Source organism: Acanthopagrus latus, chromosome 9, assembly GCF_904848185.1.
Source record: "Acanthopagrus latus isolate v.2019 chromosome 9, fAcaLat1.1, whole genome shotgun sequence".
Taxonomy (NCBI): Eukaryota; Metazoa; Chordata; class Actinopteri; order Spariformes; family Sparidae; genus Acanthopagrus; species Acanthopagrus latus.
This window is the reverse complement of record NC_051047.1, coordinates 16,437,392-16,464,404: the sequence shown is the minus strand read 5'-3', so window position 1 is coordinate 16,464,404 and position 27,013 is coordinate 16,437,392. Positions and strand designations below refer to the sequence as shown.

The 27,013-nt window shown below is 41.0% G+C and overlaps 1 protein-coding gene across 3 annotated transcripts in view; it reads left to right on the top strand.

Annotated features, from left to right (window-relative positions):
- Window positions 1-27,013, top strand: part of LOC119025761 (plakophilin-4-like) — a 91,558-nt gene that overhangs the window by 11,498 nt on the left and 53,047 nt on the right. For 2 of the 3 annotated variants that reach the window (XM_037109679.1, XM_037109678.1), the window contains exon 2: window positions 7,810-7,943. In XM_037109679.1, the coding sequence (XP_036965574.1) occupies window positions 7,815-7,943 (129 nt within the window). In that variant the 5' untranslated portion in view covers window positions 7,810-7,814. Of the gene's footprint in view, window positions 1-7,809; window positions 7,944-8,268; window positions 9,205-27,013 lie in introns of those variants that run through there. The other variant, XM_037109680.1, reaches the window with a different exon arrangement.

Genomic DNA, 27,013 nt, shown 5'->3' with positions numbered 1-27,013 from the left:
GTATGTCAGTGCTTTTTTCCCCCATCAAACAGATTATTCTTCTGCCTGACATGGGAGGAAATTCTTAGGTTTATCACAAACCTGCAACAATGATGCACTCAACACTATCTAATTCCAATAAAAGCTGGCGTATTTCTCCTCAACTGATCAAAAAACACTGGCGAGTCACAGGTACAGGACTAAAGGCTGCAATGACTATAGTTTCACATACGCCCAAAAAGTCCAACGAAACATATATATTCAGCATGTCAGACTATAAACACTTGTAAAAACTTTGTAAGTTTTGTCTCAGCAAGATAGTCGCATTGTAGGACGTGCGATATCAGAAAATAAACACGAACATGTCCTACAATGTAACTATTGCGCATGCACACATCACAGTGTCAGTGGAACAATATATATAGTGCAGCCCTAGTTTATTGCATGTGTCTGTGTGTGTTTCTGTGTTGCATCGATTGTAAAATGACTCCGTTTCCTGTCTTTAGTCAGAGGCTAGCCCTGCCCTGTGGATACACATGCTCAGATAGGCCGCAGGTTATTGCAACATTTGTCAGGGTGAGGTTAAAGGTGTGAGGTAGGCATGGGTGCAGCTTCGAAATGATTTACTCTGCATGCCCACTTTGTTGAGGAGTTGAAGGAGATGCTGTCGGACTTTCGTCTCCATTCCATCCAGCGCTGTATTTCTTACCTTGTTTAATCATATATCAACAGAAGGACAGGTATGTGTCTATTTCTAGGCTGCATGATTCTCTGCAGTTTAATGATTGATAGAAGCATGTAAGACTTTTTTTGCTCTGGAAAGGAGACATTCCTTTGCCATTGGGTGTGTCAATATGAACATTTTCAGCCGTTGAGAGCAGCAGAAAGTGAAACATCTAGGGATCTAATAATAACTTTTTGTGTTTTGCTGCTGGCGAGTCAGTCTTGTGCTTACCAAACAATTTGTCATCCTCCTCTCTTAAAAAAAAATCTCCCTGTGTGGCACCTTCAGTATTAGGACGTCACAGTATATGGACACTTAACAATGTACTGTCTGAGTTTCAGGTTAATCTGAGACATGCAGTGTGTACAGGACCACTGGTATATGTGTTTCCCACATTCTCAAATCAGCTCAGAGCAATTACTCTGTCAGGGCTTCAGTCAGCACTTCCTAACCATGTGTTGTTTAGCTTGATAGTCTGTGCAGTCGGGGATTTCACAAATTGTTTCAGAATTCAGTGACTTGCTGTCAATGAAAAAAATAAAGCTGCTGTTGTGAATGCTTCATCAGCGGATGCAAAAGTGTTTTTCTACCTCCATCTCTTTCTCGGGATTTACTGAGGCTGAAATATATTATTGTTCATCTTATTGTTCATAAATTATACTTGACCATAAATGTTAGTTTTATTTAGTAAAGTCACTAAACTGTTTGAAAGAAGCAATTAAGCATTGTAGGTCTTTGGGGCCATTTTGCAGCTGCTGAGAGATTAGCAATGGGACTTTTATTTTTCCCCACAAAGTTTGACATGCTACAGTCACCCTAGCTATGTCTTGAGCAACCATGTGGCACAGGGACCTAAGAGCAAGTGGGTGTTTTATAACAAATACACAAGATGATTTTACTGCACAAGTTGAAGTTAATCAGTGAATATCTAATTCTGTCTGTTTGGATGGACACCTGCAGAATGTCATCCCATCTCTGCAAACCAGCTAAGATATAACAAGTATTCACTTGACCGCTTCACAGTTGCTATAGACATCCTGTGAGGCGCATATGCTGCCTAAGAGGTTTAATGGGATGTTAAGCTTGATACACGATTAAATATTGATCAGATCACTGCATAAGTTGTAGTTCTTACGGGAAGCTGTTTTGTGATTCCACTTCATGGATTGCCGAGATGGTAATGAACTGTTACTTGTCACTTATTTTGTCCCGCCAAAGAGGTGCAATGGGGAAGGATGATATATCCTGTTGTAGGTTCCTTAAACAGGCCAATTTTAATCCAGTTTGAATCGCTACAATGTTGGTAGTCTTACTATGCAAATTAACAATCGTAAACTTCTCTCTATTTAGTTTGCAAAACTTATTCCAAGCAATAGATTGTACTTTTTTGTACACCTACACAAAGAGTATTGTCAGGCTGAGTGAGAGAGACAAAGAAAGTATCAGAGTTTGGTAAGACATAGAGAAAGAGAGTGAAATCCCACCAAACTCTGACCAAACTGTCTAAAATATTGATAGTGAATACTTGACATGGTTTCAATACACATTTTTTTGTGCTATTGATACTCCAATAGTAGCTGTGTTTTTTCAGCGAGTCAATACATGCACAGCTACGGTGCCACTGCCTACAGAGTCCCACTTCCATCTGAATTAAAGGGATATTCCGGAGTAAGTTTAAGCCATAATCTGACACACCTTGACACCGAGTACGACCGCCCCTCGAGAGATAAAGTTTGCGGACCGCTAGCTTATGTAGTTTTAGCATCCTCAGAAACGACAGCACAACAACAATACACTGCAGCAAATGGATCCAAGTATGAATCGCCATCAAAAAGCCACAAATAATGCTCAGAACAGCACCAAACTTCAGCAACATTAGAAACAGGGTCCCAGCACATATTTCAAGGCTTCAAACATTTGATATCGTTGCCAGCTTTGTCGGAAAAGATAAACAAAACTCACCTCTCTAGCTATAGGCTCGTTGTGGGGAAGCCCTGTGAGTCGATTACCGAGTGCTCTGGAGTTCCGCAGCTCAGGAATATCATTACTGTGGGACTCTACTTCACTCGGTAATCGACTCGCAGGGCTCCCCCACAACAAGGAGGCTTCTCAAGTGGTGAGTTTTGTGCGGTCGTTTCTGAGGATGCTAAAACTACGTAAGCTAGCGGTCCGCAAACTTTATCCCTCGAGGGGGGGTCGTACTCTGTGTCAAGGTGTGTTAGACCATGGAGTAAACTTACACCGGAATATCCCTTTAAATTTACTTAGATGCTGTTGTGTTTAACACACAGTAGCCTTGTTTTATTTATCGTTTTTTTTTTAAATTGTGTGCCCCCAATGTTGTGCCAATATTCCTTGTTGTATTAGCCATGACAACAAAGATTAAATCTTTTCAAGGTGTTAGATAGTCATATTCCGGCATCGCGACAACACCATTCAGAACTTTGCCTATTTCTCACCCAAAACGTTTTCAGAAACATATTTTGATATTCTATTTAGCTGCAATAGATAAAGTTCGTCAACCAGCTGTGGCGCCATATTGTTGTAGAATATGGAGACTGAAAAAACTCTGGTCAAACTGTAAAATAAGGCAGTGCTGATCAGGTATAAACCTCGATCCTGTTTATCGTTTTCCTGCTTAAAGTGTTTTCAGAAACATAGTTTAATATTTAGCTGTAATACAATACTGTTTGCTACCAGCTGGCAGTTTCACTGTTTCCTATGTCAAAACTGACAATAGGCAAATACCAAGCACTGCCCAGCTTGGACGCCCAACTCGATTGTGTTACCCATCAATAGTGGTAGTGGTAGTGTTTGTTAGGCCAGTGTGGCACACTGCATTCTGGTTATTGTAGATTTCTTTACCTTTTGAGCAGAAGAGAATGCAACTGCTATTCTTCCTCTGGTCATGTAGCACCAATTTCAACTCCAATAATTGTTGTTTCTTTACTGCATAGATAGCCCGTCTTTCCATCAGCAAGATACTTTTTCACGTAGCTCTTGGCTCTGTTTGTGCTGTAGATTTGCTGGGCATTTCTTTAGCTCAGCAAGTTGGAGCAATCAACATCTGAACTTCTGCTGCTCCAAGACTCCCTGCAATTGAAATTTAGGCTAATGTGTAATTATTTCTCAGCTCATCCCCATTTGTCTGTGTTGAATGTCTGTGACCTGGTGTCACGCAGCCTCCTAAAGACAAATCTTTCTCCCGCTGTCTGGCAGACAATGGATTCTTTGACTTACAGGGACAATGAATGTGCACTGGTGGCAGCAGTTTATCTGCTCTGGATGTAAAAGTGAGAAATGAAGGAATACATCATTCAGTGGACTTACCTGCACTTAAGCCTCCTGGTTACTGTGGGATTTATGAAAATGACAGGAAAGACTATTACTCATCGTGGCTCCTCTTTGAGTCCAAAGTAATCAAATTAGAAGTCAGACTGAAACAGGAGCTGATACAAATAAGTGTAGATGAGCTTCACTGTTTAAGTACAAGATATTTCAATTCAAATTCAGATACATCAACCAGCATCATTCCAAATGCTCCAAGCTGAAAAGAACAAATGGGTTTTTTCTGTCCAGAACTTTAAATCACCAATATACTTGAATTTGCTTACTGCTTGTGAAAAATGTGCTTAATGGCCAGATGCATGTTAATAAAGTTACAAAATTGTGTTCTCTGATTTCCTTCTTTAACCTGATTTCTCCTGTGTACGTGTAAACGTAGCCTGTGCGGCCGCCACTACTATGCTTGCTTCTGCAGTGCTCCTTGGGGAATGTGACACGTGGTACAGGTGGCTTTCAGAGGGATCAGAGAACTGATGAATTCATGTCTGTAGTTGAATTTGATGCAGTGAGGCAGTATTTGAATCTGGGACAGTAGATCTGTCTAAACTCGCTTCAGAAACATGCCCCGTCATTAAGATCTGACGCTAACAGAATTTGTCAGCTTCCATTCCCTTTTCCCTCCTTCCATAGACTGCATTTAATCAAGTCATGGAAAGAGTGGTTGTGTAAGAAGCTCAGAGGAGTGGCCGGAGTCTGAGGTCAGTGGATCAGATCACGTGATCCGACGAGTCAGGGTGGGGTCAGTCTAAGACTTTTCTTGGCAGGCTTGCAGACATTGAGGATTATGTTACTTTAAAGGGGAGATTTAGCTACAACCAGAAAGAGTGTCTAGTAAAAGAGATGCTTATTAGTCTATCTTAAATTTCACTGAGAGAAATACTGTCAGAAATAATCATGTTTGTTGTGTCATGAGCTCAAAGATCCTGTCATGATGTCGTCTACAGAGTGCTTATTTTCTGCTTAGTCGAGGGAAATAACCCTAATGGTAATAATTAGACTCTGGTTTGACTCTTTGTTGCGTCCAGGATGAGGTCATCTTTACTCTGTGGGAACTATGCAGTACGGCCCTTAGGTATTAACCTAATGACAACCCTGAAATCTGCACAGACCGAGCTTGCCTCCTTAGCTCCTCACCTACTTCTCAGCTTGCTCTTCAAACTGTCTTGAGCTGGACATACCACAGGTTTTAACCGCCAGGCAGTTCAGCAAGGATATTTTCCCCCCTTCAGCATTTGGAGGTAAACACAAAGAGAAATGTCGAAGAACCAGTCAGCCGTGTGCCTATAGGACTGTGGTAGGTTGGCGGCAGCATCCTTGTCTTTACTCCTTCACACAAAGGCTGCTGAGAACTCCCAGCCAAGCAGAGAAAAATCATTCTTGAGCAGATAAAAGAGAAATGGGGAATTTCAGAGGTAGGCTCAGATACACATCACAGTTTTCTTTGCTTAATGGTGCCTTCAATATCTTCCCTTTTTATTTAATTTTTTGGCATGTCGTTTTTTCTGTGGTTCTATTTCCTGCAGTCTGCTTAGTGTGCACTTTCCTACAGTCAAGTTTAGATTTCATTCGGATAGACTATATACACAGATTGTGGTCAAGGCGTGAGGAATTTCCTTTCTTTTATGTTTTGGCAGTCGAGTGAATCTTTTATCAAACAGCGAAGGGCTACAGGAAGGCCCGAAAAGTCTTGTTTTATTCTTAATCTGTGGTGATTTAGACAACAATTACGACGAGAGTGCCTAGCTTCCTTAGTTGCACACCTCTCTTTGTCTTTCTGTGAGAAGACGGAGAAGAAGCAGAGAGGATTTAGTCCACCCTGACCGGGTTGGCAACTTCTGTCACTTTTAAAAATGTGCACTCAGTCTGTCCCGTCTGCGTTGTTCTCCCCTGTGTTTGTGCAGAAGTCAGGGAGGAGGAGCTCTGTCAAATTCAAACAGCTTTTCCCGTTTCCTGTTGCTGTGTTTTCTGGGAATCAAGTGCCATGTCCTTGATTCTGCAATGTAGAAGTGGGCGGGAGTCACCGCGGTGTGTTGCAACGCTGTGAATGAGCAGGAAAGGAATTTGTGAGACTGACAGGGGGATAAATGGAATATCCTGTGCAGACTTACATACTTGGTAGTAGTAGTAAAACCTTATCCCTCATTTAACACTGGGGCTGGCACATGGCTCAGACACCTTGAAATGCTCATGGCAGCCCTTGGTGACAGACTCCCAGAATACCTCAGGGTCACATTTCGTCCAAATGTCTCGGGGACCTCCCACATACTTCATTCACCCCTCTCCTCCTTCTCCTCGGCCGCCTCATCCCTGGCCAAAAACTTTTATGTTCTCAGTGTAAACAAGCCAACCAGCTCACACAAACTGGCTGTCAGCCTGAGCTAAATGATTCCTTGCTTGTCCATGTGTTTGTGTTATTGTGTGTGTATGTGTATGTGTGTGTGTGCACGCGCGCGAACAGATTCAAGTCAGTGAGTGCTTTTACATCACAGTATATGACCCTTTAACCCCATAAATGATGTCTGCCAGCGTGACATTGTCTCATTCGGTAAAGCTACTGTATATGAGGTCTTCCCACCCTCAGGCTGCCATCATGGATTAAGAATATTATAATAGACTCTTTAATGGGGGGAGTATTCAATTGCTAGCAGCAAGGCTATATTGTAAATTACCATATGGTTATTTCATGGTGGTTTAGAAGCTAATATTCCCCGACCTATCCACATGTAAAGATAGCTCACCACAACATCATTATGGTAAGGGGTTAGTAAATCATCTAGTTTGTGATATATGTGTATGAACCAGTGGGTGGAATATGTCTTTCTGCTCGTATCTTGGAAATGACAGCGACAGTGGATCTCTAAGGCAGTAAAAGTCATGGTAAAATCCCTGTTTCCCTGAAGTCGCATACTCTTGTGTTATTAGAGCCGCTGCTTTTGTCTGCTGCTGCTCCTGCTGCAGGACTGAGCTGTGAGGCAGCCATCACAGCCTTTAGCTGCCCTGTCTGGCTCAACAGGCTCTTTCTAGTAAATATGGATCCACCTTGAGCAGCGTTCCCTTGACACTCTCCCTGTCAACGGATATAATGAGACCATAACTATTCGTTCTACTTTCTCATTTCAATCCCGGACAAGAGGCCAGAGAGAGCGAAGGAGACAGGGAACACCTTATCTCATCCGTCGGGCTGCTGACTTGTTTTTTGTTTTATCTTTTTTTTCTCAAAGGCCTGCCTTCGCGCATCCCCATCTACTTATTTCCACAGCATCTTAAACATGAACGTGTAGAACTACCACTGTGCACAGATGCTTAGTATTATAAAGCCGCTTTTGCACTGTTTATTTCAATTGTTTTGCGCCTTGGCTGTCGTTTTGTCATGTAGTATTTTTTAATGTGACTGTATTACATACACAAATCATTATTTAACTTGTGTGTTATCTCAAGGCCATATGGCATTGATTTGCACTGTCACAGACGTGAAACATTGACAGCCTTTTCCTCTTCGGGCCATATGGCGTGTGTGGGTGTGTGTTTTGTGTTTTGCTGGTGGTGGCTGCGGCGCGTGGCCATCGATAGTCACTCCTCATCACTCGCCTGTGTGTTTCAGGGAGTGGTTTACTCAAACGAGTGTTGTGTTTGTTTGCACATACATGCACACAGTCTGGTATGTGTGTTCAAGAGTGTGTCGTTTTTTTTTCTCTCAGAAGAACGCCCCCGGTGACCAGATCATATGTGTCTGTGTGTGTGTGCGTGTGTGTTTCGCGCAGGAGGAATGCCAGCTCCTGAGCAGAGCCCAGTGACGGAGGAGGGGCTTCTGCTGACCATCCGCGACAGTTCAACTGGCCGCAACATGGAGGCTGACAACACCGCCAACAACATCCTGGCCTCTGTCAAAGAACAGGTAGTGTGTCTCTTCTGTTTGCACTTTGCTAAGAACCCACTGATTCATGCTACATCTCTCATATAACGGCTCTGTTAAAGCTTTTAATGAACCACTTTGTAAAGTGACATTTACAGAACGCTAAATTGTCCAGTGACTCACAAATTCTACTAAGAAGAAATCCCTCTGGCAAAGCATGTGGACTTTTCTTTTCTGCGACTTTGTGTCATGAACCTTGTTGTCACAGTAATCATACAACTTACCTCTGCAGCTCAGAGCTCGCAGCGGAAAGTTGTTGTCTCTCTGCGTGTAGGATGATGAAAGGATTTTTATTTGTTTACAGCAGAACTGTACGCAGATTGGACTTCCTTCACTCATCTTGTGGAAAATTGAAATGTAATAAGCTTGACTACGGGCTATTGGTTGTTTATTGCCTGCAGTCATGGCCTGGCATGCATGAATGGACAACCAGGAAGATCATCTCTAGCAGCACGCCTGTGGAGGGACATGCCCTCTGACTCACTCCATCCATGCCTGTCTCTCTGTGATTCATCCACACTCCCTTCTGTCACATACACACTCTCCTTTCCTCTTTGGCTTTGCTCCAGCTCTCTATATTCTTGGGAATCCGGCACAAGGCAAACCAGGCTAAAGAGTTTTTGCTCATTATTAATGATGTTAATTTTCCTCTATGACATCCGACATACCTTTCTATTTCCCGAGTGACACTTTAGTTGAGCTGAAATTAAATGCGTTCTCTGGTATTTATTAGTGACTGACTCAGAGAAGTGTCATTTAGGCTTACTGCAGGAAAATGGGTATTGTTTACAGGAGTAAGGAAGGAAGGAAGGAAAGAAGGAGGGAGCACCTGTCGATGTCACTTCCTTCCCTAGAGTATTCCTCAGTGGCTCGTCCGGTTAGAGCAGATCTCATGCAGGCGAGCAGGAAGAGCGAGTAGCTTCCCTGAGCCGTTGCTTTTCAGAGCGACTGGCTCAGAGGGGATTCCTGCTTAAGAGTAGAGACTGCAAAATGATCATTCTACTCAGTATTTAGCAGAGTTGGCGAGGCAAAGCAGAGGGTGAGTGATAATGTAAAGATGGAGGAGGTCAGACTGGGCTAGTGTGAGGGTTTTTTCTTCTCTCTGTGCTTTTGCGCGAGGCTTTCCTGTGATTGTTGAGAGGCAGACCTTCGAGGGATCTTGCTGTCGCTGTAAACATGCAAGTCTGCTGTGCTGTAGCTGTGGTCGTGGTTAGGGCTGGGGCTTAGGATGACTGAGTGTTTGGTAAGTGTTTACTCTTTGGCTTTACTATCTTTAATTTATGTCCTTTTTTCCTTGGCTGATTTCTCCCCCTTCACTTGTCCTTTTCACTCCTGGTCTTCCTTCATTTCTCTGTCTTTCTTACTAAACTTTTGCTTCTGTCACTGCTGTAGTTGCGGCTGCATGGGCTCTGCCCAAATGCCCAAACAAGGACAGATTCACCAACATCTTAAGATTGCATTCTCCTTGTGTGTTCAGTCGCTTGGACTTGTGTTTCTCCCTTTTTCCCTTCTGACTGCTAACAAGCTCCAGTCTTTATGTCGTTAATTTGAGGATTTGGTTCTGTGTGCTGAAGCTCACGCTTATTAGAGTCCTGTCATTGCACTGCGCCTCTTTAATAACACTGATCCACCATCTGGATGTCACATCCATAATGGTTTATTACAGACCCCATTTAAGTGCTTAAATGTCAGTGTTTTTCTTTTGCACATTCCTGCTGGATTTGAATAATCACACATGATATTTTTCCAAGTCTGACACGAACACATAACCTAAAACTGTGCTGTAATTCAGAATTGACTTAACAAATTTCCCCTTGTCAGTATTTATTCTCATTAAAAATTAATTTAACCGAAGGGGTTGTTTTGAGGATTATCTAAGACCTAGTTTTTTATCTGTTTCATCTTAAGTGTAATTGAAGCAGTGCGAGGCTGTGGCTCTCATCCAGACAGATTGTCTTTTCTGTGGATTCAGCAATAGCAGTGCTCTGGTATGTCAATGTATTTGACTGTATTTTTCTTTTTTTTAATTTCCAAAGACCACTGATGTTTTTTGTATTTATTTGAATATGTGAATAAATAGCTCGGGAAACATCAATATTCAGCAGTTCTGTATGAGAAATATCTAACAAAATACCATTTGTAGCACATGTAGTTACAACGCATACAACAGATTTATTCCCTATAGCTGTTATTGTTAGTTTTGGTAGCACTTAACAGTACAGCTTGTTAAGAGTCGGGTAATGATTTGATAATAAATAGGTAATCATTAATTGATAACATGTAATTACTGTATTGTGTTTTCAGTGTTAACACTGGATATATAGGGGTAATATAAGACAACTTATTTTATTACCTCCTTATCATCAAACTGTTACCCTAGTATTACCTTTTCATTACCTTTTTATTTTTTTTTTTTACCACCAATAAGCTGTAATTTAAAGTACTACTTATATTCTTATAGTTCCAGAACTGGCAGTGTAGTCACCAATTCTTTTGCAGTTTCCATCTAACCAGGTGAGGAGCCTGTTCATTGTACGCTGCAGTAAGAAAAAATGATGATTTTGTTAATACGGGGCAACAGCTTTGAGTTAAAAACTGAAAATTATGAGCAGCATGCCTTCTCAAGGTGATTCTTCATCAGAGCTTTAATTGATTTAATGGCAGCTGACATGGATGTCAGATACTGCCTCACTGGATGTCAGTGTTGCCTCAATACAGGGACATGGCAACCATATGTTAAAACGTTTGCTTTTTTGCCTCATCATTCATAGTGCATGTCTTGTTTGCTGTCAGTCTGGTTTCCTTCTGCTTTAGTGACTGAAAAGGGGCAGGTGGGTGATAGGCTAGGGTTATACGTCAATATTGATCAATTCTTAAAAAAATGTTTGTTTCACAAAGCCCTGTTGTCCAAAAAAGGATTTGTTCAGTTTGTGTTCAGTTGTAATGTTTTCATATACTGTACATCACTGACTAAAAAGCATCCTATACCATCAAGTTGAGTGAAGCTAACAGCTTCCCCCCCCCCCCCCCCCCCCCCGCTCTATGAGAGGACGTTTTCTACCTCACCGATAGAACTATCAACACTTTTGCCTTCAAACATAGTCAGACAACATGTCTGATAAGCTTATTCACTTATTCTCCTCTAGCATAACCCAGATTTTAGAAAACAGCTGAAGAACTCAAGCTGGATAATACTGCATCATACTTGAATGCTTTTCATCATGGTCAGTTTAACTCAGGCATGTATCCCGTGTGCCATACAAGGAGCGCAGGTACAGGGTCAGCATGTTCACTGATGCTGAAGTTAGTTAACAGCCACATTCAATCAAGTGGCTTTTAACCACTTGGCCATTAGCGATTTACAACTGTTAAATGTATAAAATGGTTGACTGCATTTTGGCAGAGCTTACACTGTGTGCATTTACATGCATATAAACAATGCCATATCATTCTCTGATTACAAGACCTCTAAAAACCCACGTTTATGACATAAAATCGATGTGACATTTTCTTTTCTGTCTGGTTTAAATACTGTGTGACAACAGAACACAGCAATTTGCTTCAGTTGAAATGAACAGAATCTGTAAATGGCAGTGGACAGATAATGAAATGTAGTTAAAACCTGAAAGTGTAGAAGGGCTTTAAGATTATGTCTTATTGATGAAGCTGCAAGGTAATTGCCATGTTTATTTTATTTTTCATCCTTTGAGATAATGTGACTGTATATACCCAAATATTATGCAAATTTCAAATGACTTTCCGACATGTTATACAAAATGCAAATCAAAATGTGTTTCCAGCAACTGCCTTTATGTAAATATTGGGAAGAGACTGCCACAAGATGACATCCAAGAAAGCCCAAGACAGGGGTGTAAACCTTATGTTATGACCTCAAATCCATATTGTAATTTATTGTCACATTTTGGGGGCTGTTTTTTTTTTTTTTAAAGTATTCTTTTGGCCTTTATTGATAGAACAGCTGAAGATACAACATACATCCTTCAGACAGAAAGCACTGCAGGGCAAAGAAAGCATGCCAACAAAGATGTAAATAATGCAGGGTTTAAAATGTGTTTTTAAAAAAATTGGCTGTGAAATTGCTTTCTTAGGAAGGAAATGCATTCAACGCATTTGTGAGGCCTCAAGGATACACATCATACATTGTGTTTGTTTACAAGTAAACTCTTCAGGTCACCTTTAAACCTTGATACAAGAGATCGTTAGGAAGTTGTTCAGTGTCTTTGTTTGCAAACTCTCAAAGATAAAGAAAGTTTAGCTCTTGGGCAACAGCTTTCCACTGCAAAGAGGATACATGATTATTGCAGAGGAACTATTTACTTGTTAGGGCATTTCTGGCATTTCTATTCAGGTGTTCTAATGCACACATTTAAATAGACATACTGCACATGAACATGGACAAATGCCTTTATAGGTAGAAGTAGAAGTTTCCTGGCTGTCGCACCTAGCACCATATTTACCAGCCTTTTGTGAACAAGCCAAATTCAATCTTAAAACAAGTATACACGTGCCCTTAGGTTGTCTCATAAGGGAGCCAGTAGCACCCACATAGAAGACATCAGTGTGAGGTCAGGCCTTTAAAGAGCATCGCATTGATCACTCTGTCCTCATCTCTGCCTTCTACCGAGTCTCCCAGGAGAGTAGTTGCTGAGGATTAAACTTTGATTTAATCCTCACCAAACACTGCATAATGTGCACACACGTCTTCAATGGATCCCCAGCATGCCTATTTTAGTTATGTTTGTGTTACAGCATCAGTAAGCTGAGAAATGGAATGAGTGGGAGGGATGGTGGGTGATGACGAGGCTTATGCCTTCCTGACAGCTTGCATATTGTTAGAAAATGAACCTGCTATGTATGGTTGGCATATTAAGGGTTATTAATTTGAAATGTCAAAGCTTATTGCAGAAACACTGCAGACATAATGAATCACATAGCCAATTATGTGTGCACATTAAAGGAATTGGACACTCGCTTTTTTTTGTTCTCAGTGTTAGCCAGTGCTAGTAGTTGAAATAAAAAAAAACAAAGTTAAACAGGAAAGTTTACATCTTTTCTCTCATTTTCCTTTGTTGAAATAAATAGGCCTATATACCTGTCATTAATACCTTGTTCTTTCACTCCAGCATTGGTTCCCATACTTTTCTGAAGGGCTCCTCTTTTGTAGATAATATTTTCAAGCTCCCTACCCACACTCACAAATTGACTGTAATTAAAATGGAACTGCCACTTCACTGTGACATCCCACTGAAAACACTAAATAAGGAACAAGTCATCTTTATAGTTGACATATTAGTGCAGCATGCATGTTCTCTCAGTTATTAACATGAAGCAGCACTCATTGCTTTCAACAGATTTCTCAAAAGTTGCCTGGCTGCACAAAAATGGAGACTATCTGGGAACAAACTTTATCATTTTCTATTCAAGAAATATACTGTACTCTTGTCCTGGTGAAGCTGAGGGGGAGATATGCCTCGTCATGTTTACTTTGTTTTGGTATTTGTCAGATTTGGTGCTTTGCTAGGCTACAGAATCGGGCCTCATTCATTTAGCCTCTATGCCCCCCACTTTGGCAACCACTGCACTACAACATTTTTGATAATTTGCTTGTGTACCTCTGTGATTATTTCTCATGTAATGATCATGATTGAAATGTTGATATAATGATATAAAGTGGTTTCCAAGAAATAGTTTTCTGACTTTTTGTCATATTTTAGCGATGGTTTTTAACTTTTAAAAACACTTAAGGTGTCATCTGGAGGAATCAAAGCACTGTTTGTTTTTGTTGTCAACACTTAGCAGCTGTACACTTGCCACATTTGATAGCAAGCACAGTTTGTGCTTTAGACAGGATCGTGATCAGTAGCCCAGTTTGAATTTCGTGCCTTTTAATTGGCGGTTACTTGAGTTGTTCTTGCTGAAATAAGAACTTCAGTTGGTCAGAAGAGGAAGTTGATTCAGTTATTTATCCTCTCTGTGTTGTGGAGAGATTTCCCGTCAAACTTAAATGTAATTCTGTAGTCAGTTAGTCCTTGCAGTCTTAAGCACTGTTGCGCAGATAATTTCTAGTATCAAGACAGTGGTTTCTTGCCCTTGGAAACACTGTGTTTTGCTGTGCTTCTCTTCCTCCTCCATTATGAGGCTTTGCCTTCAGAGTGATGTTGTTATTAGCTGTGCCTGGACATGCCTATATGTGCCACACTGCCGGCAAAAAGGGCCATTCAGGCACACCGCGCTGTGGTGTTTCAACACACTGCCTCTCAGAAAGCACCACAGTGGAATTTTCCCACTTTGTTAAAGTCCATTACACATGAAAAATCTGTCTGCCTCCTGCCTCACCATGGCGAACTGGAGTCACACTCTGTGACCCGGTTTTCATCCGAATCAGGCACAGACACACATAGACTGACTCCATCCTGCTTTGCAAAGCTCAAGAGCTGACCTTGCTAGGAGTGCAACAACTCCAGCACCCTCTTAAAGGCTTGATGAGATGACTGAATTATAAGCCACCTGAGATACTGCTGCAAGACACTGTCATGTTTTAATGAAGCCAAAGTCATCTTTGTCTAAGTGACCCAGCTTAAGGAGTTAATAGTTTGGGCCAGGACAAAACTTCAAGGCAGCGCTTTTGCCATTATGCATTTCCATGCCATAAGCGCAGCAGAAAGGTTGAACTCTCTCTCTGCAGGCGATAGTGTCTATTCCACCTCCATAGGCGAAATAAGGACTCTAATTACAATCGACTAGTGATTTTCTCCGCTCCTCAGGGTCTTATCTGCCTTCCTCTCCCTTGTGCTGCTGCTGTGACACAGGCAAGGAGAAATCTAGAGGCATAAGCATTCTGGCCTCGATTATAGTCATAAAAATGGAAGCCGGGCTCCGAGCAATTACCCCATGGGGGAGCAGAACGAGTGTAAGAGGGAAAGAGTGAGACAGATTCAGAGGGGAGGGATACAGGTGAAGGACAGTGCTCAGATATACAGTGGAAAGACAAAAAGCTCCGATACAGAGGGAGCGCACAGAGGGTGGTGAGAAAAAGGGAAAAGGACAAAAGTGAGAGTGTGAGCATGATGGAGGGAGGCAGAGTCAGAGAGGCTGTCACCTGTGAATGGTTCTCTAAAGCGCTGTGGCAGGAGGCTGTCAGCGCAGTGGAAAACAGAGAAGAAGGAAAAGGGGAAGAGGAGATAATCTGCCCCCAATGTGACATGATGTCAAAAGAGTGGTGTGTGTTTCTGGCACGGCACTGCGCTGTCATTTTGAACCCAGCCCCGGGAGATCTCCCCCAAACTAGCCTGTTAATACTCATCACCGTCACTGTCATCATCATCATTATCACTGTAATCATTGCCACCGTCAACAGCACACGCAGAGGACCCGGTCACTGGGGAGCAGGAGTTGTACTCAGGAAGGTGGAAGCACAGTAAATACTGTGGGGCTGTCCTTGGACTGGCATATGCCCCCTGAGGAAGTTCAGGTACTTGTCTGAGTGAATCACCAATGAGGTTTATGACTCCGTATCATCTCCTGCCCAAACATCTCTCAGATGAGTTTCTCTAAATGACTGATCCTGAGGTAATCGGCCAAGTCACTGCATTCTTTGTTCACAGCAGCAGCCTCCAGATTGACACTCCCTAGATTGCTTACTCTCCTCATTTTGGCCGGGAGCAATGTTCTTTTTGTCTGACACAACGCTATTGATCTCTCTGAGGAATTGTATGTTCACAGGTCTACGTGAATTGCTCTGGCTGTGTGATTGCACCGTGGCAGCGTTTTTTGGTTTTTGTTCCAATAGAGGAGATACAGATTGCCTTTGTGAGTTACTCTCATTTACTGCCACTCTGCCTCGGCGTTATTATCAGCGGCATCACGTAAGAGGCTTTTGTTGGAATTCAACAACTTGTAAGTGCACAAAAACAACAGCAGGTCTAGGAGAGAACTTAGATCAGAAGGTGGTGGATGAAGAGAAAGATATTGGATTTTTTTAATGTAGGGAAAGACTTTTGTAATTTGTGGCTGTTAATCCTCCTTTTAAATTCAGGCTTTTAAAAACGTGGTAAAAGCAGTAACGATAAGATGATGGAGTTAGATTAAAAGCTCCAGTAGCATGTGTAAGGCATGGCCCTCACAAAAATCAGGTTTTATGTGCATTAGAAGAAAGTTTTCTTTGGAAAATTTGTGTCTGCTAAAATTTTAAATTATTTTAAATGATGCATATTGCTGGTTCCACTTGAACTGCTAATGGTGCATAAATTGTGCTTTTAAGGTGTAATTATATGCGTCACACTGTGAATGTTAATGAGAGAGAAACAGGCATTTACTTTGGTGAGTTAAATTTGTGGAGAACAGAAAAACCCACCAGCCTTTACATTTTGTCTATTTCCAGCGTGCGTCTTCTGCTTGCTCAAACCACCTGTCTCTGTCATGCCTCACTGACAAATCTGTTGCATTTAAATGACTTAGTGCTTGTAAATGAGCCAAGACTGTCAAAGTGGATGAACAAATAAATAAGGAAAATCCTCCCAACAAAAAGAATTTCGCCTGGAAACAAAATTTGAATTGTGGATCTGCTTGTGAGCGCTGAGGATTTTTTTCTTCTCTCTTCTTTGCACAGTCAGTCGTCTGTATCTTTGTTATTGACAGTCTTTCTTTTGTTGTCAATCTCTTGTGCAGAAAGTGCTTGCTGCTGCAGTTGCCAGTGCAGATGACAGCTCCTTTAATAGCAATCAACGCACAAATGACAGTTTCTTCAATGACATTTTAATCATCAAGCCAAGTTGTAAATTTCCTTTTCATGTTCAAATGTGGAAAATGATGTTTTTGTAGTCTTACTTATCTGTGTCGCCAGCATGTTTTACAACGTTAGATTATTTTTGGAGTGATGACATCTGGAGTTCATTGTTATAGTAATGGTTTGAAATAATGCTAATCTTTGTACAGAGTAATCTGAATACTCCACATCATGTCTGCAGATCACGTCTCAGTTTAAAGGTCCAGCGTGGAGGATTAAGTCGGGGGTTCAGACACAACAATTCAAAAAGTGTCCTTTACTTTTTTCATCAGTCTATAATCACCTGAAAGTAAGAAATGTTATGTTTTTTATCTACCGAGGAAGCAGGTCCTCTTCTATGTTGCACGTTGCTTGTTTTTAGCATCCACTGTAGCAGAGGGAGGGACGAGTCAGAATTTTACACCCAAAATCAGTTTATATATGCAGGATCTTTGATAGGTCTGGACTGGAAAATGCTACTGTTCAGACATTTGTTCACTGGGTAGGTGTCTTGTTTTCAATCGTGTCTTTTTGTTGTTGTGTTTTTTTTTTCCGTTAAGTATTGAATCAGTAAAGTCCAATTGTCAAATGTCAGAAGAAAGTGGCACTGTATGCTACAAAATGATTTCTGTTATAGCACCATACACCAGATTATTGAAGTTTTTTTTCTTGTTTTCTATCTACATAGGATTTCTATAAAACGACCTAGAAATTTATTAGGACATAGAAACTTCAGGCATTGATTTAACTATATGCATTGTTAAGCATTACTATGACTTTTGCTTATAGTCATTATGTGAAGTGTTGAGCTCAGAATCACAAGTGGCATATGTGTACTGGTACAACATGGAGGTCACCACGATGAGACCCATGATTGGACAGTCACAGGGAGCTAGCAAAAAATTGGACACGATTCAGATAACCACGTTATAAGAACCCATATTTTGTGTTATCCGGCTTTGACCTGTGTATACAACTGCAGTGAGAATTTTAGAAAATAATTTTCGTAGAGCTGCAAGTTTGCTGCTCCAAATGCTTGTAATGCGGCATTAGAAACCCTGGCAGAAATGATGTTCTATTGTAAACTTGCTTTTCCATTATCTGAGAGTGAATGATGTTTCACATTCCTGTTTGTGGCCTCTTGTCACATTATCAGCTTATACAGTATAAAAGCTATGGTGCAGCTGTGGGTGCTAAAGCAATTTTCTCCCCGTGATTCACCTATAGCAACGCCTGCAGCTGTACACTCTCTTACCTCAGCAAGCCACTTTACTGTATTTTTAAATGCCTTTCCATCCGACACGGTTATTATAATAATTCTGCTATGGTGGCATGACGCTGCAGCCAGTCTCCACAAAACCTTAGTATTTTAACAAGGTGACTTTGTGGCAGTTTTCGTGAGTAATTGCACTGTGTGGTTCCTTCAGGTCTGGTCACACAGACTGTTCTGAGGCCTGTTCTCTTCGCTCACACCTCAGGCCTGCTTTTCTGTCCCTGCTGCTGCAGAAATCCTTTAACCTCTGCTGTCATTCTCCCACTGCGCTGCATTGTCGGGCTCTTGTTGGAACTGGTCTGCCACGCTGCAGTGGGGATGCAGAGCTGTCAAGCCTCATTGCCACTTAATGAACAAACATATTTCTGGTAGATTCCTGTCTTTGGTTAAGAGGCAAAGCCATCTGCACTGGTTATGCAGAATGCATCTGAATATTATAAATTAACGTGCAGCCCCTTCTTGCCAGGCCCAGGCCCAAATAGTACTAGTACCATAGCAGTACCATAACACAATTAGACACAGGCTCACATGGGCTACAAGAACTATTAATGATAAGATCTCGGGTCTTAATTAATAGTGAGATTTTGACACGCACTACCGAGACTAACTCCAAAAGATTGCCATGATGTACACCTCTCAGTTATTTTTCTGTCATATAAAGGAAGGTGCTGAGTTACCAAGAATATTTAAGCGCAATTTCACACATCACAGCACTGCATCACATTTTTGTAATCTGTCATACTGTGGCATGTGTGATGTTGTAGGTTCCTTGTTTTACATACCGGAGGTGAAAGGATGCATCTGTTCAGTAACAAGGTTGTGTCTGTGCAGAACTGATGTGAACATGCATTCCTGTACAGACACGCCAGTTTGATAGTTGGCGTCACATGTCTTGATAGCAAAGTAGAAGGAGTTTGAACAAGGTGATGTGTCCATCTTAACCTGAAATTAAAGAAAAAGTTTAAGTTTAAGTCAGAATATTTGATACCAAGACCATATTTTCTGCATAAACACCCAAAGACAAATGTGTAGCAACTGCAATTTATACAATTTTACTTTGACTTAAGGAGAATAAACTTCCATAATCAATCTTTACAGTCATGCACCCAAACCTACCCACCAAAGCATTAGATATGCATTAAAATGTTTTGGATAATGTATTCATGCTCCCTAGAATTGGAAATTGTAAGCAGACAAACAAGCCAGGGTACAGTATACACTGACACCCAACTGAATGATTATTTGAGGGAGGGAAACAACAATTCAAGTGTGTGCTTGTTGACCAATTAGTGTGTGAAAAATGTTCGAAATCCGAGTAGTATGGAGACACTTTAGATACACAGGCAATCTGTCCTATCTTGGTTGAAGAGCTGGGCTTGATTAGAAACTTTGTTTGCCTCAGAGTCAGCAGCCTCTCTTGAAAATTAAAACTTGGGATTTTTAGAAGATGGTAAATAAGGAACATCCTCAGTAGACTGTTGGATACTTGATTGCTTGACTGTGCTAAATGTTCTGTCCTTCAGTGCTGAATTCAAATATACTGTGTAACATTTAATGTGACGTGGTAATTAAAGGAAAAAAGGACAATATGAAACAGAAACAGGTTATTGTTGATCGTCCTGAGCTGCAACAATAACCTGTCGTGCAGAATTTGCAGTTTTTTTGTTACTGATTAGAAAAAATGAAGCATATTTGGCTTTCTCTGGGAACTTTTGATGAGCATTTTCATAATATATGATGAAAATCAGCAGCAGATTATGATGTTGAAAATAATCCCTAGTTGCAGTATATATGTGTATGTTATATGGCTATATGACATTTGGGGCTTGTGTGTGCGTAAGCCCCTCTTATCTCTGCTGCACCATAGTCTCTGTGCTGAACCAGCAGCAGGCACAAGCCACTTCAGGCATTTCAGATGGGTCTTGTATTGTCAGCATCCATAAAGATGACAAGGGAGCCTGTATATTGGTTCTGTGGTCTACTGCCATGTGTCATCTGTTTCTTTAGGGCCTGTCTGAGGACACAAGGGGACAGGATCTGAATCAGCTCCTGGACTACAGGCAGATCAGGCCCAACAGGCTCATTATAATGGCAAATAAAAGCGTTGAGGCCTTGTTGGTACAGGAAAGCTGGCCACCCATTGTCCCTGTCCTCTCTTTCTACACTAAGCCTGGTACTGACCAAGGCTGGGCCCACACCCGTTAAATAAGCATAGGCCTTGTTTAATGGTCATTACTGCTGTGCTCAGTCTGATCGTTATGCTGAATAGATGTGTCCCATTCTGTGTAGGGGCCAAGCATGGCAAATGCAATGAATTACTCCGGACAGTGAGTACTCTCTCTCCATTACTAATGCGAGCCCTACTTATGAGTGTGATCCTTGTCCCTGTTTCATCAGACCAGGGTCACATAGCCCCGTGCTATCAAAAGCTAATTATGGACATATTGGATCCATACTCATAATAGTCTAAGTGATTCATGTAGAATAATGAAGATCTGTTGGAAAATGTATGAGAGAAAGAAAGTTTTAAAATGCTATTTTGCAATGAAAGCCTGAGGATGACACAGTAAAGAGGGATGGCAGTGGTCCTCAAGGCAGGGCTATGCACAAGGATATGGAGTGGCCAGCTGGATGGGGAAAAGTAGCCATCTAGATGGGTCCATTTTTCCTGTAAGACCCAAATGCGGTGGCCTCGGGCAGATTTTGATGCCACAATTCCATCATACACTGATCTTGGCTAGTGCAGTGTTTCCCACACAAACATTCTACCAGGGTGAGTTTGCGCAAAGGTATATTAGATTAGATTCAACTTTATTGTCATTGTGCACAGTGCAAGTACAGAGACAACGGAAGGCAATTAGCATCTAACCAGAAGTGCAAAAAGTAGTGCAAAAAGCAGTAAAATGCAAGTGTGTTCCAAATGAATAGTGCATCAGAGTATAGACAGATGTACAGTATTTACAGTATATATATATAGAGAGTGTAAATAGGTCTAGGTACAGTATGTACAGTATAAAAAAATATACTAGCAGTACTAAGTATTTGATCATTTTGATAGGCTTCATAATTAACAATAAGCTTCCTCCACATAAAGCTCACCTACTGTTGTGAAAAAATCCAAAACATGACGTGTGTTTTTTGGCCGACTCTTAAAGCTACAACCAAATATTCAACTATTCTGATACTGGTGTCTTGGGTAGGTATTTTTTTTTCCAGTTTGTGTTTTGCATATTCATTTTACATCTGTTGCATGTCAAGCAAGTGCATGCCAACGGGGACAGGATTCCCCATATTTTTTTTTTTTTTGTGGCAGCCCGCTACAATAGCAAAAAAGGCCTCTACGTATTGATTTTACTTGGGTGGGCTGCCCAGTCATATTAATACCTGTTGAAGTACTTTTTCTTTTTTTTGTATAAGTATGATAGTATAATGCCATATGCACTTGATTAACTAGTGGACAATTTCCTACAACTCTTTCCCTCCCATTCCTGTACCTTCTCTTTAAGAGGTGGAAGAGCAAATTAAATGAGTTTATGACCAGACACTAATTAGCCAGAACAAAGCATTGAATATTTGCAGTTGATAACTACTGAGGTTCCAAAGCCCAAAAAATTGCATTCAGGACAGCCCTAGACTTGATTAACCATACTGCCAAGGTCAACAGAGCAGCCACATGCTGGGAGAGAGAAACAGAAAGGGGAGGCAAGTTAGTGTATGTGAATTGAGTTGGACAATTAAAGCAACACTATGAAGGCAAACTTCTGACGCAGCTCTGAAATGGATAGTTGATTTTTGAATCTCACTGTCTGCCTGCAAATGCAGAAGCTTTGTAGCTCTGCAAAGCTACCAGAGAGGCCATTAAGATCTGCATTACAGAAAGGGTGCATTGTTGTTTCATAGCTGCAGGATCAGACAGAGTATGCCACCGAAGTCTTCTATTCTCCTGCTTCTCTGAAGTGCTCCTATAGTAAAAATTGCAATTTAGTGTAAAACAACTTTCATACAAAAATCAATACAACAGACACAAGGGTTGTACAACTGAGAAGAGAGTCTCGACCAATTTGTCAAGCCATAGAAAAGACCTGGAGGACAGAGCTCCACGTAGGAGCCTTTGGACTGCCTCCACGCCAGAATTAGCAGGAGAGCTGAACAATATGACACATTTATGACACCGTTTTTGACAGATATTGCGACTTTAAAATTAGTTGCATCTTCAGTGGGAATGGTCATTCTTCACTGGAAAAAAAAAAATTACAATGACGCAGATGATTGTAAGCATATTCCTCACATCTGGAGACTATGATGTCTCTGAAGCACCATGAAGCTGTCAAGCATTTTATCAAAAAAGATTGCTGCTCTTGTGAATTCTCTGTTGCACTTGGCCATATTGCAGTTTTGATAATAGTTATTAATTGTTCAGCCTGTAACAGCAGGGTTGCTGCAGGCATGCGGGCAGGATGCCCATCCACTATGGGCTCGGGGTAGCTCTGAATATCAGTAGTGACAGAGACCTCTGTGCCGGATATCTTTAACAGATGTCTCGCTCTTCTGTGCTTGATCAAGATCACAGATCATCTAATCAGCAGGACTGAAGGCCAACACACTTTTGTGTGTAAAGTACTAAGAAAGGAATAGCTGTTCCTCCCATGCTTGCTTGTAGCACTGCATAATGAGAAGTGCCGCCTAAGATGAAGTTGCTTGACTTGAGAAGGTGACACGCTGCCAAACAATACAGCTGGATAATGAGCGTAAAAGAAAGAATGCACAGAAGGTTGCACAGGTTTGCCAAGAATGAGCAGGAAACCTCTGTTTTTGTAAAGACGGTAAACAAAATGGTTTCGTCTGTGTCTCACCATATATTTTTTATCTTTGTTCCATAAGCACCTGCTACATATTCATACATGACACCCATTTCGTAAGTCAGTAAGCTTTACACGTGCAAGAAAATGCATATGTATAGTATATCATTGTTGATTTACACTGTATTACTCTCCTGTATAATCACACACCTACTGCTCCCAGACTCCCACATGTACTGAACTATATTTAAAAGTTTGAATGTTCGATTTTTCTCCCTCCTGCCTCTTTTATCTGTGTGTGTCCATGCGAATTATATACCTCTCGTCACATTCACCTTATGTTCTCTCTCTCTCGTATATTGGGTGCAGAATCTCACACTGGAGTAATTCCAGATTTGTATAAGCAGCAGTCAGACTGTGTTTGAATCACCTCTCTGTCTCTCTCTTTGCATGATGTGAGGCTCCTATATTATTCTGTTTCCTCTCTCTCCTATACATCCAACTCTAAACGCACTTCTTATCCCTTGTTTCCTTCGTAAAAGTCATCTTAAATTTGCTGAACCAGCAGCGGGCAGAAGCCACCTCAGGCCCTTCGAATGCATACAAGATACAGGCGTCTTTGTGCTTGTGCTGAAATGGTGTCATAATAGTTCAATCCTTCAATTTATTTTGTGGGAAACTAGCACTGCCATATAGTCTATCCCTTAAAAGGGCTCAATCCTGAGCCTTAGCAAGAGAATAATCTGTTTTGGCGGTGACCTTCAGGTTCTGTTTTGATGTTGAGAAGGATTTGGTTGAGTATGTGCGCGATCAAGGGTTTAGATCTCAAAATTTACAGCTATAACATGTTTTTGTAACAGCCAATTTCTTAAAAAGAATGCTGTGTCAAAAGCAGCCCATGAATTCAGTATGTCCTCCTCCCCTTGTTAATATGCACATGCATAGTGTTCAACTACATTTCATTATTTTGACTATTCATACTGAGTCACATCTGTCTCGAGAGAAGAGTGAAAAAGGGGATGATTGGTTGAAATGAAAGGTTGAAATTGGCAATTTTCATGCGACTCAATCTCTCAACGGGGGTTATGTGTCACACACAGGATTGATGGCTCATTTCTTCCTCTAAGTAAATCAGTTTTTGGCCACTCTATCCCTGTCCTGCTCCAAGATGTATCTGTGCACCTGTATCTGCACTCCTGTAAGTTGTGTTTTTGTGTCAGGAAAAGGCATACATTTGAGAATGATCCCTGCTATTTCCTGAGGAGTGTGCCTCTCAACACTGCCTCGTGCTGGGGTGATAAATGGACTGGGATAACAATCTGAAAGTTAACATTTAATATGCTCAATAATCTTTTGGTATAAAAGGGAATAAAACTGCTGTCTCAGGTGTTCCTCCAGACAAAGTGGCAGCCTAAAGGCCAGTCAAATTGGAGGAATAAAGATATATGTGGCCAAACATCAAACAATCAACAAGTGAATATTTAACCTTAGAAAATAGCTTTGGCAGAAATAGTTGTTACTTGTTTTCTAAATGTTTTGTTCTGCATGGCTGTGTTTCAGCCACGTCAGCCAGTGCCAGTGCTAATCAAGTAAAGTAATAACAGAAGGCACTATTTTAAGAGTATAACTGAATTTCTGTGATTTGGAGTTTATTTTCTCTTGTGTTTCCTCATTGTACTTTAACATCAAAGTAGACGTCAGTCTCACTGCAGCTGTAGTGGAGCTGCATTTGCTGTGCTAAGTTGCTGCTAATGCAAACTAAACATGCCTTGCTGCTTCTTGGCATTAAAAGCTTTCCAATGGTAACCCATGGGAAGCTTTTGTTGAGAAGCAGCTACAGGAAATGTATTTTATCTCACATGAAGATTAGCAGTGCTTTGTTAGCTACACAAATGAAAACTACACAGCAAGGTTGGACATATTGTGTATTTTTTTGGCGGTGGATTGGGTTTGAGTATTGCAAAAGAAGAATGGTACCAGAGGATACAGCCACTGCGAGCTGCCGGTTTTTATGTTGTTTGTGCAAACGCACCTCCACCACGTCATGAATAAAGCTCAAACTGATTATTGTTTTCATTATTGATTAATCTGATTATTATTTTCATAATCAATAGAGTAATTGTTTAGTCCATGAAATGTCAAAGAATTGTTACACAGTTTCTAAGTGATGTCTTCAAATGCCTCTTGTCATCTTGTCCAACTAGCAGTCTGAAATAATTCAAATGTACTGTGAAGAAAAGCAGCAAATTCTTACATTTATGAAGCTGGACCTAACCAATTTTAGTGTTAATGACATTTTTTATTGGAAAGTGAAGATTCATTATCGAAATAGCTGTCAACGAATGTTCTTTGAATAGATTTATTAACTAATCCTTGCAACTCTGGTCATGAAGATCAGCAATAACCTGTTTCCATACCATGCAGTCCTTTTTAGTACATTGATTTTATTAAATGTATTTGTCGATTGAACTGTCGATAATGTCCTTGATTTATCGATATTTGTTTTGTCTATGAAATGTCAGTAAAAATGAAAATTGTTCCAAAGCCAAAAACAATGTCCCCAAATATTGGGTTTTGTCCAAAACCCAAAGATGTTCCATTTGTAGTTAAAGGGGAGTAAAGGAAACAGGAAAATTCACATTTAAATGGTACCAACTTTAAAGGTGAAGGTTTGTTTACAGTGTGTTTGAAAAGGGGAATAAGGTGTGGGGGGCAATATCTCTGGTTTTGTATCAGTTATGACCTGTTTACAATGAGTCCAACAGTGTTATAGGACTGCAATGCTTGAACGGTGGACTGCTTTTAATCGCCTACATCACAATTCAGCTATGCTATTGAGTGATATCACTGGAGGCAGTTTATCAGATTACATGCGGCTTCCTCTGGAGCCACAAAGGTCTTTATGCTGCTTTTTTGTACATATGCATCAGTACTCCCAAAGGCCTGTAAACACACATTAATTTGTAAAATTGGTGGTTTTAACCTTTAAGAAGAAAGTGTGATTTATTTTTCAATAGCATAGCATCTTGGGTACAAACATTTTCTTTGGAATGAAGAAAGGTCTCTTCTTATTTGCATATGCGCTGCACAAGATTAGATCAGGGTTGCTCATGGCGCTACATGCATATCCCTGCCAACGAAGAAATGTCATTATATCAAGGAAATAGGACTTAGCGGTTTTCCCTCCTGCATGCTCCTTCTCACTGCAGTGAAGTCTTCAGGAGAGGAGAGCGTGGAGGGTATAAAGCAGTAGTTTGGGGGGAGGGGTGAGTAGAGCATTTCTACAATGTGAAAGGAAATTTCAATGTGCCCTCAGGGAACATTGGAGAGTAGGTGTGAAAAGTAGGCTGGTCTAAGTGCTGAAGACTGACTAAACTTCCTCAGACAGGTCACAAAAGAAGCTGAGAGTTGCTTTGTGCAAGTGTGTGTGGTGTGTGTGTATGCAGCTGGCTGTGAATGTAATTGACCATGGTAATGGACATTATAAAGGACAGTAAGGATCGCAAGGCAAGAATCCTGCCATCTGTACACGGAGTTATGGTGAGTGAGGCCTTTTTGTGAGAACATAAGTGCTGGTGCTGGAGTGCTAGATACTATTTTACTCTTTATACTGCCCTGTTTGCAGTGTGGATGAGTGAAAAGGTATTTTTAAGGAAAACCAGAGTGCGTCCGTGTGTGCAGTCATTTTTTTTATGTGTACAAAAGACCCTGTGTGTGTCTTATGAGTGTCACGATGCAGTGCTTGGAAGCAGAGAGCTGCGCAAGTAATAGCCTCGCTCAGGCTAGATAATTAGTCAATGCTGATTTCTACTCGACTCCCATAGGAGCAGTGCCACCGAGGCTAAATATCACCCACTGAAGTGGTGCTTATCTCGCTGTGTGGGTTGGAAAAATGGCAGTACCATATAGCCTGTGTGTGTGTGTCTGTTTTATGTACACCTGTCTGTGTATGGGAATGTGTCTATTTTTAAAGCTACTCATGAGCAAACATTTCAATGTTGAATTAGCTTTTTTGCATTGCCTGTTTTCTAATTTATGTGATCATTAACCTCGACGCCACAATGAAGCACAACACTGTTGAAGCAAGCTGTCAAACTGTCAACCTCCCTCCCTCATATTGACTTAATATTTGTCATATCTGTCAATAGAAGTGCGTAAAGCTCTCTCTGATGAGTATGCATTCCTGACCCTCTGG